General features: G+C 39.8%; 1 protein-coding gene across 1 annotated transcript; it reads left to right on the top strand.

Annotated features, from left to right (window-relative positions):
- The first annotated feature begins 13,300 nt into the window (after window positions 1-13,300).
- On the top strand, window positions 13,301-16,768 carry LOC134633715 (bone morphogenetic protein 2-B-like). Its single transcript, XM_063482702.1, has 6 exons — window positions 13,301-13,493; window positions 13,699-13,838; window positions 14,085-14,201; window positions 14,409-14,598; window positions 15,223-15,249; window positions 16,368-16,768. Exons 1-6 carry the CDS (start codon window positions 13,307-13,309, stop codon window positions 16,766-16,768), a joined length of 1,062 nt encoding a protein of 353 aa, XP_063338772.1. The 5' UTR covers window positions 13,301-13,306.
- The last annotated feature ends 432 nt before the right edge of the window (window positions 16,769-17,200 follow it).

Below are 17,200 nucleotides of genomic sequence, written 5' to 3' on the forward strand. Positions count from 1 at the left end.
TCAGTGTAAGCAGTTTCTATCACATTTAACCTGAGACTCAATTTTTTTTTAATTAAAAAAAAAATAAATATAATTTCGAACCACAGAACTGTTTAGCCTGCAACACTGTTTTTACTTTCAACGTAAAAGTCTATCCATCGTACAGTCAGACTTAGCAATGACAACACACAGATGTCCGAGCTCCAAATATCGGTTGTTAAGCTTAATGTAGAAATGCTTTACAAATATGCAGACATGAAATTACACACTTGCTTTACTTCTCTGGGACAGCTTGCTCGGACATGAAATGCCGGTTTGGTAGCACGTAGCGAGGCTCCAGATGCTTTCGGTGTGAAGCAACTCCAGACGGCTGACAGGTCTTGCATGCAACGGCCACACTATCACGTGATCCATACCTCTCTGACGTGCTAAACTCATGAGCTGGATTATGCCATGTCACAAGTTTTGTGAGGTGCTTTTGTGATATTTAATGGATCAGATTACATTTTTTTTTTCTCCCTGATATCTGATCCAGTAATTTAGGTCAGGATCGGACCGATACCGATACTGTACAGTGGGATGCAAAAGTTTGGACAACCTTGTTAATAGTCATTATTTTCCTGTATAAATCGTTGGTTGTTACAATAAAAAATGTCAGTTAAATATATCATATAGGAGACACACACAGTGATATTTGAGAAGTGAAATGAAGTTTATTGGATTTACAGAATTGGATTCCACTCAGTATCAGCAGATTCTTGAGACCAATGTCCAGGAATTAGTGACAAAGCTGAAGCTGCGCCAGGGCTGGATCTTTCAACAAGACAACGACCCGAAACACTGCTCAAAATCCACTAAGGCATTCATGCAGAGGAACAAGTACAACGCTCTGGAATGGCCATCTCAGTCCCCAGACCTGAATATTATTGAAAATCTGTGGTGTGAGTTAAAGAGAGCTGTCCATGCTCGGAAGCCATCAAACCTGAATGAACTAGAGATGTTTTGTAAAGAGGAAAGGTCCAGAATACCTTCAACCACAATCCAGACTCTCATTGGAACCTACAGGAAGCGTTTAGAGGCTGTAATTTCTGCAAAAAGCAGAAATATTGATATAAATATTGATTTCATTTCTTTTTTTGTGGTGCCCAAATTTATGCACCTGCCTGATTTTGTTTAAACAATTATTGCACACTTTCTGTAAATCCAATAAACTTCATTTCTCTTCTCAAATATCACTGTGTGTGTCTCCTATATGATATATTTAACTGACATTTTTTATTGTAACAACCAACGATTTATACAGGAAAATAATGACTATTAACAAGGTTGCCCAAACTTTTGCATCCCACTGTATATCGGATCGGTCCATTCCTACTCGCCAGCAATAAAAACTAAAGTTAAACTGCAACACCCCAACATCTCAAATACCACAGCATCATATACTATTTTAGGTCCTTTTCCACTGGCCTGCTTGCAGTCTAGACCTGTCATAGCTAATATAGATAGATAAAATAGATAACTCTTTATTGTCATTGTACAGTCATACCTAGTACAATAGTAAACGAAATTGGAACCTGTCCCGCATCTGCACTACACACTATACAAGACAACACAAGAGAACACAATACAGTACCTTAACTTAATTTAAAAAAAAACAAAAAAAAAAACCGCTGAGTGTATGTTTATTGCACCTTGTTATTGATATTATTATAATTGTTACTGCCCTGCCGAAAAAGTCCAGGGAGGTAGTCAGTCAGGTCAGCTGTTAGCATTGATTAGGGCTACTGCCCTGTTGTAAAAGCTGTCCTTGAGTCTGTCCGGGACCTCAGCAGCCTGAATCTCCAGCCAGACAGCAGCAGCTCCATCAAAACACGTTATGACCTGCAAAATACTACACAGAAGGCCCCAAACTGTTATAAAGCTGAAATTATAAATCAAACAAAAAACTTTGCTTTTAAACCTGGATTTATATAAGTTTCTTTTTAACCACCTGGTTTGAAATGGTATTTGATAAAGAAATTGTCACACAAGACAGATGAGCGGAACTCACATGGAGGAACAGAAAAGCGTGGTGAACAATATTTATTTGCTCAAAAACACGAAGTTACGAAGTGAATAAGAGTGCGAACAATAAACTAAGATTTAGTAGATCTGTAAAAATTAATGATAAACTATGACTAAAAGCAAACTTGATTACAGAGACCATAATCTTAAACTCCGGGACCTGGGGAAGAGCATGGGTTTCAGTAAATGCAACCAGGAGTCAGTACACTGCAAAGAGAAGAGAATAGATTTAGTGGCTGAGGCCATGTGATCCGGAGGAGAAGTTACAGTTTGCAGACGGAGAACTGATAAAAGGGGGTTGAGAGGTCTGGGTGAGGCAGCCGGGTTCCAGGGCAGGGAATCCGTGGAGTGCAATGACTGTGGCCGGAGGGCAAGGAGATGAGTAAAGCAGACTAAAGCTGTGAGAGACTGAACTGCCAAAACGAACCAGCAACCGAATGAAAGTGAGTATTGTCAGAGATGGAACCTGAAAGAACGGCTGCAGAGAAAAACACGGTCACAAGGTCATTTGCATTCTATGGAAATCTACCACCCAGAGGTGGAAACAGCAATTCGGATGATGACTCCAGCACTCACCCAGACCATGACAGAAATGCTACTATAACCAACCAAGTCAAAGTAAAACTACAAAACAAAAAGAGGTAGGGTGTGTATGGCAGTGAAGTTAAAACCTACATGCCATTACTTTTAGGTGGCATGCAGAACAGGTTTAATCTGTAAGGAAGCTGACGTGTTAGCATATCATGTGACACGCTAGTGAAAAACTAAAGTGAAAGTATTTTAGAAGAAGCTTAATATGGAACACAGACAGATACACAGGTGGTAAGACAATGTTTATATGGTTGTTTCAGTGTTAACTTCAACTTTATATAGGTTTTGTTGAATCTGTTATTGGCAGCAGTAAAATTATGGTGATTTATACTTCTGAAAAATAACAAAGCTTTTCACATAATCTTTATATTGCTGAAATCTAGTTTGAATAACATGGATACTTGTAAACTATAATGAAAACAAGAATAGTTTTAAGAGACACATAAGACTAATCTACTTTATTTTAGAACATCTTGATTTTTGCATCAATGATGAGTTTCTACTCTTAGTTGCTTAATCAAAATATTCTTCAATTCATCTTACCGACAGTCACGCTTTGTTGTAGTCACAACATGACAACTTGTGCAACCAGGACAAGAATGGTTCCATGATGTTAGTGACATACATGCTGTGTATCATTCACTGGATTAGTATTTATTAGTACTGTTTTGGTATTATTATTAGTAGTATTAGTATTCGCAGCCATAGTAGTAGTATCAGTATTAGGCACTTATGGATTTTTTGTTTTGTTTTTCAGACTACCAACAGCAAGGACTGTGACACAGCCTTTCTTGTTTGTGTGCTTCTTTTTGTAGTTTTTCCATATTTGTTGGATTTGGTCCAAAGGTGCTAAAAGGTTAAAGAGGAACAATGACCAATAGACTACCTCCTTGTGTGTCTATTCCATTAAGCAAACTGTGTGAAGCTGCCAGGGCATTTCTTAAAAACTGTAATCAACTTGAAGAAAGAGCACAAGCCATTGGCCATGAACTCCAAGAGCTATCTGATGAATATAAAAAGATGGAAACTGAAACTACATGGAAAAATTGGACTGGGGAAGCCCTTAAAGGATTGGGATATGTAGCTGCTTTATTTACAGCGGTTGGAGTAGGATACTCAGTTTCACATGGAGGAGGTGAAAAAGCGCTTGCTGCGGGAGGTTTAGTCTTACTTTCATTATCTGCTGCTGCAGTCAAAACTGGAGACTCAACTGCTTTGAATGCAAATGTAAAGAAGTCACTCACAGAGCAGGACATGATGAAAAGTTTGAAAGCTTTGGTTGAAGAATTCATGACCATTATTGGAGCACAGAAGACCATCCTGGATGATATCGTCACATTCTCGGATGAACTGAATGAAAACTCCTCCTTTGTAAGAACAAAAGCTGGAGCACAAGCAAAAAAAACTCTTTCAGACATTGAAAAGTTTCAGGGACTTCGAAATGAAATAAACGAACTGACAGAGGATATAAAGGCCGCACATCTTATAGCTGAGTCAGCCCGGCAGTGTGAGAAAACTCTCACTGAGCTTTTAAAAATGAAGAGTAAACTCGAAGATTTTGTTCAAAAATAGTATGAAGTACTTCGATACGTTTTTTCACTGGGGAACTTTAATGTTCAGTACATGCAGTTGATGAGTGTGCAAGACTATGACTAAGACAATATGCAAAGATCAGTCTCATGATATAACGGGTCAATCTATAAAGCAGCTGCTTAAAGTACAAGAGCAGTTGCAACTTAATATCGTACCTAAAATTATTATAAACTGTTATTTTTAAACTGTTTATTTCAATTTTTGTTAAAGAAGCAAGGTTGTACTGTTAATTTCAATCATCTGTACGACCAAAGAAAAAGCCTGAAAGAAAAAGAAATAATGAAGTATGTACGACATAAACACCCATTTTATGCTGATGACCCCATCTTTTTAATCTTATGGTTTTCAAACTGCAGGTCTGAAGTCTAGTTCATGAAAAGCTCTTTACTCTTTCCTAGTCTTTCCTATCCCTCAAAGGAAATCTAAATTGGCACTGGTTTTAGTGGTGTAGATAGTGATGCTTATTTCTGCTCAGTCAATAACGCATTCACTGACGTACTATGTTGTTCTACACCTTGTCTTGCTGTAATCAGCAGTTGCTTTTCTTGGTGTCTCTTTACTGCAATAAAACTTGAAGCACAAATAAACTTTATCTGAAAAAACAATAACTGTGAGTATATCCTAAAAGCTCCTTTGGGTCAGGGACCTGTTTCATCAAAGTAATTTTCAACCTGACATCTAATTCACTCACAAACTGCAGATATAGTATCTACTTCTTTAATGTTTTCCTTTCCTTTCACCGTCTTCCACACTGAGGTTATTGTAAGCACAATATCAGTTTTAGTAACAACTGTTCACCTATTTAGTAATATATAGAAAACCAACACATTTATGAACCACACTGACTCTACATGAAGCCACTCTTGTAGCCATACTGATTACTCATGATTAGGCTGATCAAGGATCAGATGAAAGCTGTGCCAGCTCTGGTGATGATCATTATCATATGTGAAATATTGCTTCCTTTTTTTGTCTTTTCTGCATTTGTGTAAGATGAAGTGTAAAGACAGATACTTTTTGGGAGAGGTCATTTTCTATTAAAGGGGCTGCAATTCATACCATCACAAATCACATATAAATGACAACATTAGTTACGGAGAGAATGAACACCCTGAAAAGGACAGCTAGCTGTACTTGTTTGTGGTCACGGGCAATATGGATACACTTTTCAAAATAAAAAAGAAGAGAAAGAAAGAAAAAAAACATCAGATTGTAGCAGAGCTCGACATCCTTGTCATGTGTTTCCACTTGTGCTGTGACTGTATTCCTCTTCATTAGTCAGTCAAACAGAGTTGCAGCAGCATTGGGAAGCAAATGCCTTCCATGTGTCTCTAATTGCCTCAGTAGAGGTATTTAACACAAGGTGAAGCCATTAACACATGGACACACTTGTCAGATGTGGAGCCAGGCGGCTCTGGGTGAAAGAGGAGACAACAGCACATAAAAGCTAATGAAAAATCCACAATGTCCATCTAAGGAACCTGAGTGATTGCTCGCCAGAATGCTGTGCATCAATTCAGGGCAATTCAGGAAAAGCAAATATAAGAGTGAAGCACTACATTTGGTTTTTTATCCACTGCAACCTAATACTTTGATGAGTCTGAAAAAGTAAAATCTGAAACCAAAGAAACTTTTTTCAATAAGTTTCTTTAAAAAGAAATTGTGTTCTTATAAAATCATATCTAACTTTAAAAAATCGTGTATGAAACCATGCACCCATACTTTCACCTCATGTAAACAAAGCGCATGGTTTACCATGTTTTAGGTAATAGCTCCATCTGGTGTTTAACTGTAAACACTGCATCATCCAGGAAAACAACTGATTATATATAAGAAGAAACAGAATAGAGGTTGTAAACTCGAGATTGAAGTGTGAATTATCAGAGTAAAGTAAACGTGATCAGTCTTGAATACATAGTAGCACGGGGGTAAAAATTAAAAGTGTAAAGATCGTTCAGTGTAATTCATTTTCATGGTACTGATATTGTGCTGGTTAAAGGGGACACAGAGCTGCTGTACGTTTGTTTAGTCACTCACTTTAATATGATACTGATGAAATTGTTCACAGAAGGAGGGTTTGGCTTTTAGAGACACAGGACAACAGAAGATTTCATAGCTGAGGAAGTTTGTCGCTATAGCAATGTAGGGAAATCACATCACAAACTGTAGGACTGCCCCAGGGAATGTTGGTATGTTGGAACGTATGGATAACACAGTGGGAGAATATTAAAACTCCTGTAAATTGATGGCTTTGTCATCATTTTTGCTGCCAGCAGGGGGCCTCCGTAAACAGACAGTAGCTTCACTCTGCAATGAACTGAAGTCGACTGCCGTCTGAGTCTTGATTGTACAGGATTGTGACAAAAGTTATAACATAGAAGTTGATATATCCACTGGTCGGCATGTTTATTAAAGTTAAAAATGTTTTTTTGAGTGAAGAAATTGTATAAATATGTGGTTTGGTGTGAAAGGTGGATTTGCTTTTGACTAAAGGTTGTGATGGTTCCATATTTGATACTGGCTCCTGAACGGGCTCAAAAAATCCAACATGAGAACAGGACACCGATCAGCATCTGTTGGAGAGTCTGATTAAATACTGCAGTTAGATGCCAGTCAGTGCTTGACAGCCTCAGATGTTCTCTGTCACCACTTCTTTCACACCTGTCTCTCGAAGAGCTTCTCCAGAGACACCTGCAGTGATACAAAGCACCTCCTCGTCCTTCAGCAGCCTTCCCATAGGCAAACAAAAAGACAACAAGACACAGACTGCAGTGACCAAATCCTGGTTGAATATCTGAGCAAACACACTTTGGCATGTCCGTGAACACAAGATCCTTCCTCACCAATTATCTTGACATACAACCATACTGGGAAAGTGCTGCAAAGTAGAGGCTTTCCTCACACAGGGTGGGTACAGCTTTGTACCAAAATGTCACCACACAGGAACCAACAAAATCAGCAAGATCCACCCTGAAATTTTGAAACAGCTTGGATCCAGACACCTGCAGCATTGTGAACTGGTATGGCTGTTTCCTTGACAGGGACCATGCTTAAATTTTGGACTACTTGATCAAAGCCTTTGTGACTACATACAAGACTGCAACCAAGGTCTCCCCATAACAGAGATGAGGCTGATTTTATAGCAGCTAGTAAATGCTCTGTCACATCTGAGTTCCATAGGAATACTGCATGTTGATCTCAAAAACATGGACTGCCATTACTGCCTCCTTAAGTTCAAAGTTACTGACATTAGTCTGGCATGTCCCATCTCTTCAGTGATTCCTGGTGTCTGTATGGAAACTGTTTGAAGCATGGCACCAGAGGTTATGCTCCACATTTCATTTAATGAACCCATTGATACGTGGTCTCTGGGCCCTCATAGCTGTGGAGCTGGCTCTATCAGCTCTACCCTGGAAATATGGATGAGGATTCCAACCACATAAAACCAAATACTTAAAGCTTAAGGATCTTGATGAACTCGAACAGTTAATGAAGGTGAGAACAGGAAACCACAGTGATCAGCATTTGTTGGTGAGCCTAATTCAAAGGACGCTGCGCTTGAATGCAAACCAGTGCATCACACCCAGCCGGTTCTCCAGCTTCCCTTCTTCCCCAGCCTCTCTAAGAGTTCCCTAGAGACACCTGCACTGAAAAGAAGAGCACATAGGACCAAAACCTTGTGGTTTCTCATCAGGTTTCCTGCTGGTAAACAAGACCACACAGCATCGACTGCAGTGTCCATCATCTGGCTGTATACCTGAATACTGCACTGATTACACTGTCTCACTGTTTTACTATTAGAATTTTAATTAAAAATGAATTACCAGATTACTCCAACAAATATCACTATGGTATTTTTTGTTGTGTTGTTGGGGTTTTTTTTTTTTTGTTGTCACTTTCCCCTCACCCGCTCTAACGGTCACGGCAGATGTCTGGCCCTCCCTGAGTCTGCTTCTCCTGGAGGTTTATTCCTTCCTTCTTCCAATTCTAGAACAAGCAAGTTCTTTTTTCTTCTTTCAGCCTGTCCTGCCTGACATCTTTTGCAAATTATGATCTGAACGCACTGTTGTGCCAATCATTTGTTTATCCAAGACAACCTCTAGATTCTCTACAAGCTGAGGCCACACATTTCTGATAACAAATATGTGCCCACCCAAGAAAGAGAGACACCAAGATGAAGCGCCTACAGCCAAAGGATAAGAGCCCCAGAGAACCAGAAGCAAGGAGCAGCGTACTCCGTCATAGGCTGGCTATCTTGGCATGAGCCGAGAACAAGGCGCCAGGCATCTGCACCACCCGACAGTTAGGTTTAAGTCATGTTAAATAAAACAATAAGCATCATCCATCCTGACACGTTGTTTTTGATTCTTCAAAAAAACATGCAAGGGCCTTGACAAGTGGTCTGTAGAAACTGAACTGTCACTTATAAAGTTAGATGATTTTGGGTACACAAAGAATTCTGTAGTGTTGTAATATTGTAGGTTGCTTAACTTAAAATTTAAATAGCCTTGATGTAACAGCTGTTAGGATTTATACATGCAAACTGTAATACTTCCACACAGTGCTTTGATGGTTCTTTTAAACTGCATATGATTATGAGGTATTTTATAGCAGAAAACACTTATGATAAGATACTATATGATAATATTATAGGAAGATTATATAAAAATATTCAAAGAGTTACGTCAGATGCGATACAGTTATATCACATAGATGTCAAAAAACTCGGAAATGCCAAAAAAAGACTGCTTATCTTTTAGATCTCTTCTCACCAGTACATTGCTAACATAGGTGGTTAATATATAGTGGACTTCAAGGCCCTGTCCACGTACACGGGTGCTTTTAAGCTTGAACTGTTTTATGCTCTTCGTGCACACGTATACGACATTTTAGGTCGCTGAAAACAAAGTTTTTGGAAAAATTCCTTACAGTGTATACAATTTAACAAACTCCATTTCTGTGTTTACATGTGGACAAGGAAAATACAAGAACAGTTGTCTTGCAATGTCAAGGATTTGGTGTCAGACTGTGTGTTATTGTGGCTTTTAATTATTTCTTTGAATTGTTCTTTTTCCAGGTTTGAACAATTGTATAACACATTTCTTTAATGACTTTAAAAACAAAAATTGGGTGAAGAAGTCTGCATTTATTTTTGATTTTCTCCAAGCCACAGAATGCTAAGTGTATGGATGTTTGACAGTTTCTCTGGACAGAATTGGCAGAATTCATTTAAACTGTTGGGGTTTGCGGTATGGACCCTGCTTTTAAGCAGTCCAAAAATTAAAAAAAATAAAAAACACCGAGATCCAGGATGTGGAGGAAACAACAAACAAAAAAAACAAAAAAAATCCAGAAGACTCCAAAATAATTAGTTCAAACAACTGCACATAAGTATATGTTATTCTGATGTGTCACTACTTTGATAAAGTTGGTAAGAAGAACAGGAGAGGTTTTGATTTAGTTTTCTTCCTCTGTCTGATTCACACTCCCGTCCAGTAGGTGGTGATAATGCATCTTTAAACTTCTTTGCTAAGTGCAAGCAGACCCAAAAGAAGACGAAGGAGAGGGCTTGGAAACCTTCCAATCATTTTTGACAGTTACCAATCAGCCAACAGCTGGTTAGCTTAGTTTAGCACTGCAAGACTGGAGAAGGGGGCACAGCTGATTTTGTCCAAAGGTAACAAAATTCACCTGTAAACATAGGAAATGCTCACAAAACAGTATGTCTCACTGCTTTAGCACTACCAAAACAAAGATTTTTAAGGTTGTTATACATTCCAAGTAATGATTGATGAAAAAAGAAATGATTTTATTTAGTCTTGTCCTCATCATGAAGGTGCCAGGCAGCAGAAACTTCAAAAGAAGTCACTGCTGCAGGCCAAGAAACAGATAGAAACACAGCTTCTCTTAAACTACAGAGGCTTTTGTTTGTACCAGAGCAAATGGTGTGAAGGTTATGTAATGGTTGGTCACAAAGCCCAGACCAGTGGCTTTCCTGGAGTCCTGTTTCAGACTGAGCCTGGTTACCTGTTTTCACCTGACTTTATGCAAAACTAGGTGGAGTTTCAAATTCAAATGTCAGATATTAGAATTCGTTCTAGTCTGCAAATCAAAGACAGGAACGTGAAGTCCAGATGTCAAAATAAGGTCTTTAGCATCTATCAGGAACAAACACTGGGTGGAAACGCAAAAAAGATAATGTATATCGGTGCTGAACGAATTTCATGATCAACAAGGTTTGCATTTACTTCACTGAAAAGATGGCTTTGTGCTGATGAGATTATTTTTTTATAAAATATTTTTTGTGTGATCTTTCCTGAACTGCTTATGAGAATATCGGCATTCGCTTTAAGTCAGTGTAAACGTCCAAGGGTATCCTAGTCTCACAAGCTCTCACATATACAGCGCACATGTCCAGAACAACAGAATTTTTAGAGAGGGGACTTTTTCTTGGGCATTCAGCACTCAGTACACTGCTCCATACCCTGACAAGACAGAAAAGTGGCTTCCATAGTTCCTTGTTTAGTGGAAATTCTAAAGTAATTTATCTTTTTTTTCCTTCTTCTTCCTCCTTAAGTTTATTAATATTATTTGAATAGTTCAATTAACTGTTGTTGCCATATTATGTTGGGATTCTGTGTAAAATGCAGATTAAAACAGAATTCAATCGTTTGCAAATAATTTAAATGATATGTTTAACTATGCAAAGAAAACAGAAGCTATATCACAGGAGTTACAGCAGTTAGTCTACCAATTAAAAACTTGAATGGGTCCCTCCAAGTTTGTATATCGACGACATACAGACAAGACAACTGATCCCAAAGCCAAGTAAGTAAGAAGAAAGACATAAAGTAAAGGCATAATGAGGCTTGTAGTAGAAAGTGCCTTCAGTGTGCAATTAGAATTAAAAAAAAAAAACAGTTCATGAAAATACCAGTTCATTTTCCATGTTCAGATCATGTAGATGTGTGTTGTTGTTGTTTGTTTTAGTAATATTAAGCCAACATTCGTACTATTATAGGAGAGGATTTTGCCCACTAGGGGAAAGAAAAAATTACCCTGACTTTTTTATTTTCCAGAGACTTGAAGGGAAAAAAGTCAAAGTTCTTGCTCTATTCTCAGAATTCTGACTTTATTTCCCTGATAATTCTCTTTTTAAAAAAAAAAAAAAAACTTCAGAATTCTGATTTTTTTATGCATTTTGTCTTTTTTTTTAATTTTTTTAAGAAATGTTTTAATTCTCAGATTTTTTATTCCATTTATTTATATATTTATTTTTGATCACGCTGATCATTGACTCCATCTTCTCCTGTGTTGGAGACACAGAGCAATTATTAGCCTCATTTTTTGAGGGTGATTTTTGATTGGTCAGACCACAGGCCAGTTGAGCTTGATCCCAGAGAAGATGATAGTTTTGCTGAGTCTTATTTGTATGTCTGTATTGTTTTAACTTGCATCTGTGACAAGAGAGAAAAACTAACTTTAATGACCTTTCTTTGAAATTGTAAGCTTACAACTGTTGTTCCTATTTCACCTCCCTACCTTTAATTCTGAAAGACTGAGCTTCTCTGGGAGGCTCTTTTAAAACTCCGCTTCTCCCTCCAGGCGTCGCCACAGAAGATCATCTGCCTCCATCTCACCCTAGCATTCTTTTCTGTCACACCAACCCTCTCCATATCCTCCTTCACTACATCCACAAATATTCCCTTAGATCTTCCTCTTTTCCTCCTGCCTGGCAGCTCAATATTCAGCATCCTTTGTGCAATATGTCGACTAACCCTCCTCTACACATGTCCAAACCATCTCAACCTTGCCGCTCTAACCCTCTGATGTATATACATTTCCAGTACTGTCTATTCTGGTCTCTCACAATCAAAATCTGAGCATCTTCACCATCGTCTTCATCTTTGACCTCAATTTTTTTTGTCAGTGCTGCCATCTCCAAGCTAGTAATGAACCTAATTATGCAATCTACAGCTTTTCAATCATGTTTATTGCATTCAGGTTTATTCACATTTTACACACCAGTCTAGCCCTTTGGAAACAAGGTTGTATATCCAAACATGAATTTTGCCTTTTTATTGAAAGCAGTTCAAAAAGAACTTAAAGCAGTTGAGTTAAATCCAATCAGCTGATCCTCTTTGTTTCCAGTGTTTATTGCTTTTGTCTGTTTTCAGGCTTATCTGACTGGGTGGCTACTCAGTGATACGTTTTCTTTCATGGTCTTAAATGTGAGTAATGAGGGGGGATCATCATTCCCGTGTAATGGTCGTAGATTTGATTAACAATCGGAGAGGAGATTGAGCCATCGATCAGCGTGACGAACCCGAGAGTTTGATCCCTTTTGTTGTACTTGATTGATCAGAGGTCAGCGGGGATTCGCCCTAATTGAGGAATAAACACGTCACGCTGTTAACTCTGAGTCACTGTCCAAACACTGGCAGAGTTTTTTGTGAAAACGTGCGCATTAACAGCAGCTTTTGAAAACGCGCTTCATTTGCGTCACGGCTCGGTTGTTCGTTTGCTCTCCAGCGACTGGCCTCATACTGATAACGCATGACGTGGGACAAAGGTGACAAGACATCATGATCGGATAATTTTATTTGGTCCAGAGAATAAAACGGTGGCACCGAAGGGCGAGTGGTGTAATACTAAAGACGTGAAAGTTATTCTCTTGAATACATTTGAACTTTAACACATGCGGTCAATCTGTCGTAAAACGTGCATTACAGCATGTCTGAATTAACTTTTCAAATGAACAGAGTGGCTTGTAAACTACAGTAAGCCGGACAAATTAGTGGTGTGTTTATTTTTCTTTACAGCTGGTTCTCTGCTCGTTTCCACCCTTCCTTTTGTGTATTTGGTTTTTTGTGTTTTGTCATCGGTCATGGCCCAATCACCTCTTACTGTTTGCTAAATACAAAGGCACCCCGTCATTTATTACCTACCCTCCCACAGGTGTAGAGCTCAGTCCAGTCTGGAGATGACAGCACGAGCTCCGCGCCTCTGCCTCCTCGCTCTCCTGCTAAGATGCGTCACCCCGCTGGCGATCCCGCAGGACGGTTTGGACGCGACGAAAATGGCCAGGCAGAAGCTGGATCGTCTCTTCTATCTTAAGGCTATCCCCAGACCAGCGGTGGCTCCCCAGAAGAAGGCTCCTCAGTTTATGCTGGATCTTTTTAACGCGGTTTCTGTCACGGATGGGACCCCGAAAAGCCAGACGGACATTCTGGAAGGAAACACGGTGCGGAGTTTCAGCGATAAAGGTGAGAAGCAACAGTAACGGCTGTTCCGCGAGAATATCTTCCAATGAGTTTGCATCTAGGGCGCACAAAAATAAGAAGTAGTATGCGTATAAGTGCGTAAAGACGCAATCGCGCACGGCTATGTGTCTGTTTAAAAGCCTGCGCTTTACCAGTGTATGGTTTCATCATTCCTCTAAATATTTTTATATTGTTTTGTCGTCTGCAGGGCAACCTAGAGAGAGTTTTCACTTCTTCAACTTGTCGTCTTTCGGCAGAGATGAGAGAATGATCAAAGCGCAGTTCCGCTGGTTCCGAAAGAAAAGGAAGTTTTATCCCGGAAGGTTTCACACGCCTCATTTCTACAAAGTAAATGCTTCTTGTTTGTTTGCTTTTAAAGACATATCATTTACACTTTTTTCTTATATTGTACAGGAAACATTGTGGCAATGTTTTGGGCTCACTGACGATCACTAAGTGTACTCACCCGGTTTCTTTGTCTGCGAGCATTTCACAATCGTGGGCCTTTAACAGGAATTCTGGCGGTTTTGAAAACAAATAGTGATAGTTTGTTTGTTTGTTGGTGGTGGGTTTTTTCCCTCTTTTTTTCTCCAGGTGGCTCTGTATGAGGTGCTGGAGAACCTCGTGAAGCCATGGCGAGGAAACCTCATCACCTCCAGATTGGTTCCACTATACACACAAGGATGGGAAGTCTTCAATGTCACTCAAATGGTAAAAAAAAAAATCCATAACTTCATTTTCTTTGTTTAAAATGAATGTTTGAGGCTTGTTGTGAGAAAATAATTCCTTTTGAGTTAAATCTTTGGTCATTATTTCAAAACTCAGATGATCAACTCCAAATAAAAACGTCTCATAATGATGACGATCATAGTTTGTGTTAGATTGGAGGGATGATGTCATGCTTGTTTTAAATGTCAGGTATCCAAGTGGATCCAGAACAGTCAGGAGGACAACGGCATCCTGGTGGTGACTACACTTCCTTCCGGTAACTGGATGGAGTCGGTGTTGCATTCATCTAAACAGAATGTAGAGCTGACAGACACAAGCGCCTACCTGGTCATATTCTCACACGACAAAGAGACAGGAGCATCAAACCAGTCATACTTTGGTAAGGTGGTGAGAGAGATGTGGGCATGTTGCACAGTGTGACTTTTCCTCTGTTATAACTGTGATTGATTTAGGCAGGCAAGATGTTTTTGCCATTTTTAACTTAATAAGCAAATTGCAAGTGGAATATTTGGACTCTTGCAACTCGTCTGGGCTTTGGTTTCATGCTTGGTGGGTTTTTTTGTTTGCTTTTGTCTTTTTCTTTTATTTAGGCTGTGTCCAGGAGACTTGGGCTAATCAAGTCTCAGGGCAGATGATCACCATGAAAGAAAAAAAGTGAGGCATCTACACATTCTCATGCTAGTCTGCTTAGCACCAGTTGACCGATAAATACAGTTTGTTCACTTAACCCGTCTCTTGACTGTGTGCTGTTCATGTGGATCCATTTTAATGCAGTTACAGTATGTTATACATAATACGGCTTACTTTTTATCAATGAGTAAAGTTCTAGCATTATGTCATTTAAATGCCAAAGTGAGATTTGAGTGAGTTTGAGGAGGAATAAATGGTGATCGTTAGACGACCGGGTCTAATCCTCAGCAGTTTTGTTTTCTGCAGTGGTCAGTATCTATTAAAAGTGGTCCAAAGAAGGAACAGTGATGAACCAGCGACAGGGTCATGACAGACGAAGGCTCACTGATGCATGTGGGGAGTGAAGGCTAGCCGGTGTGGTCGATCCAACAGATGAGCCACTGTAGCTCAAATTGCTGAAAAATTTAATGCTGGTTTTGTCAGAATACACACCGTCAAAAGCACCAACAATGGGCATGCAAGCATCAGAACTGGACTATGGTGCAATGGAAAAAGGTGGCCCGGTCTGATGAATCACGGTTTTTTTTACATCACTTGGATGGCAGGGTGCGTGTGTCTCTTACCCGGGGAATCCTATGCTCTATGGGAAGAAGGCAACCCAGTATAGGCAATGTGATGCTTTGTTCTGCTGAGAAGCCTTGGTTTCTGCCATCTATGTGGATGTTACCTTGACATGTACCACCTACTTAAGAATTGCTGGAGACCATGTACACCCTTTCATGGAAACAGTATTCCCCGATTGCTCTGGTTTCTTTCAGCTGCGTCAAAGCAATAATGGATCAGGAATGGTTTGAGGAGCACAACAACAAGTTTGAGGTGTTGACTTGACCTCAAAATTCCCCAGATATGAATCCAATCGTGTATCTGTGAGGTGTGCTGGACAAACTAGTCCGAACCATGGAGGCCACACCTCCATGCTTACAGGACTTAAAAGGATCTGTTGCTAACATGTTGGTGCCGATACCACAGCACACCTTCAGGGGTCTAGTGAAGTCCATGTCTCAATGGGTCAGGGCTGTTTTGGTAGCAGAAGTGGGACTGACTCAATATTAGGCAGGTGGTCATAATGTAATGCGTGATCGGTCTATGTAAGCAGGTCCTGTCTGTCTGCACAGTGCAACAGCACAGCTTGTGCTCTCTTAAAATTGTGCCTTGCTCAACATTAGCTGATAAACAAAGATGCTGTTAGCCAACATCCACACAGCAACTTCTATACAGCAGTCTATGCTTGCAACAGAGAGAAGAAACAACAACAGTGCTGCAGGAGGAATGTTGTCTGTTTCACTTTTTTCCTTGTCTGTTCCATACTGCAGCTTTAAGAGATTTGTGTTTTCCCGCATGGCTTTTAAAAGTTGATATGTTTGTATTTAACAAATTGTACATGCCTAAAATTGAAATACTTGGAAAAAAATGTAAAAATGGTCATAATTTTCTATCCTACTCTCATCACAGGACAAGCCCAACCTGAACCGGCTGCCCCCGAGCACCGCAGCAGAAGGCCTCGTGCATCTTCGAGTGTCGTGCCCCTCGACAGCTCCCAGCACTGCCAGCGCATTTCTCTGTTTGTTGACTTTGAGGAGATCGGCTGGTCGGGCTGGATCATCTCTCCCCGTGGATACAATGCCTATCACTGTACGGGCTCCTGTCCATTCCCGTTGGGGGTAGGCATCAGGGCGACCAACCACGCCACAGTGCGTTCTATCATGCACGCACTCAAGGTTACTAGCGATGAGGTGGAAGCGCCCTGCTGCGTGCCGGACACGCTCCAGTCTATGAGTCTGTTGTATTTTGACGATGAGGAGAATGTGGTTTTAAAGCAGTATGACGACATGATGGCGTTAAGCTGTGGTTGTCATTAGCTGCCTGTGTGTCTCCTGGATTCTTTAACACTGGTTAACACATGGGTATGAAACAGTGAGGGTTAAGTTCCTGTGTTTTTGATGGTATTCACTTAGGTACTGAAAGAGCTATTTCATAGCTACTCGTCACTAATCCTTTGACGATGCAAGTCCAATGGCCTGTTGTTGTTCTCCATTTTTTAAAATATTGTTTATATAGTTTATATTGTGGCCCAAAGGCCCACTTCAGGTTCTTCTTCTGGAGTGTAATTTGAATGTTTCTGTGACACTGGTGCTGAGCCAGCTCATGTGGTCTGTCCTACACAATCATTACTTTTTATTTGGAATTAACTTTTACTCAGCGGACTGTGGTAGCTGCCACTAAAATGCTCAAAAATGACAATTAAAGGTGATGTTTTCAAGTATTCATTGTTTTAGTTCAGGAGCAAATCA

The sequence above is a fragment of the Pelmatolapia mariae genome, linkage group LG8, assembly GCF_036321145.2.
Source record: "Pelmatolapia mariae isolate MD_Pm_ZW linkage group LG8, Pm_UMD_F_2, whole genome shotgun sequence".
Classification (NCBI taxonomy): domain Eukaryota; kingdom Metazoa; phylum Chordata; class Actinopteri; order Cichliformes; family Cichlidae; genus Pelmatolapia; species Pelmatolapia mariae.

Excerpts from the sequence above, each read along its gene's own strand:
- LOC134633715 (XM_063482702.1), top strand. The coding sequence starts at position 13,307 with ATGGCCAGGCAGAAGCTGGATCGTCTCTTCTATCTTAAGGCTATCCCC. Across the intron at positions 13,839-14,084 it reads ACACGCCTCATTTCTACAAA|GTGGCTCTGTATGAGGTGCT; the intron begins GTAAATGCTTCT and ends TTTTTTCTCCAG. Across the intron at positions 15,250-16,367 it reads CTCACTGATGCATGTGGGGA|CCCAACCTGAACCGGCTGCC; the intron begins GTGAAGGCTAGC and ends TCACAGGACAAG.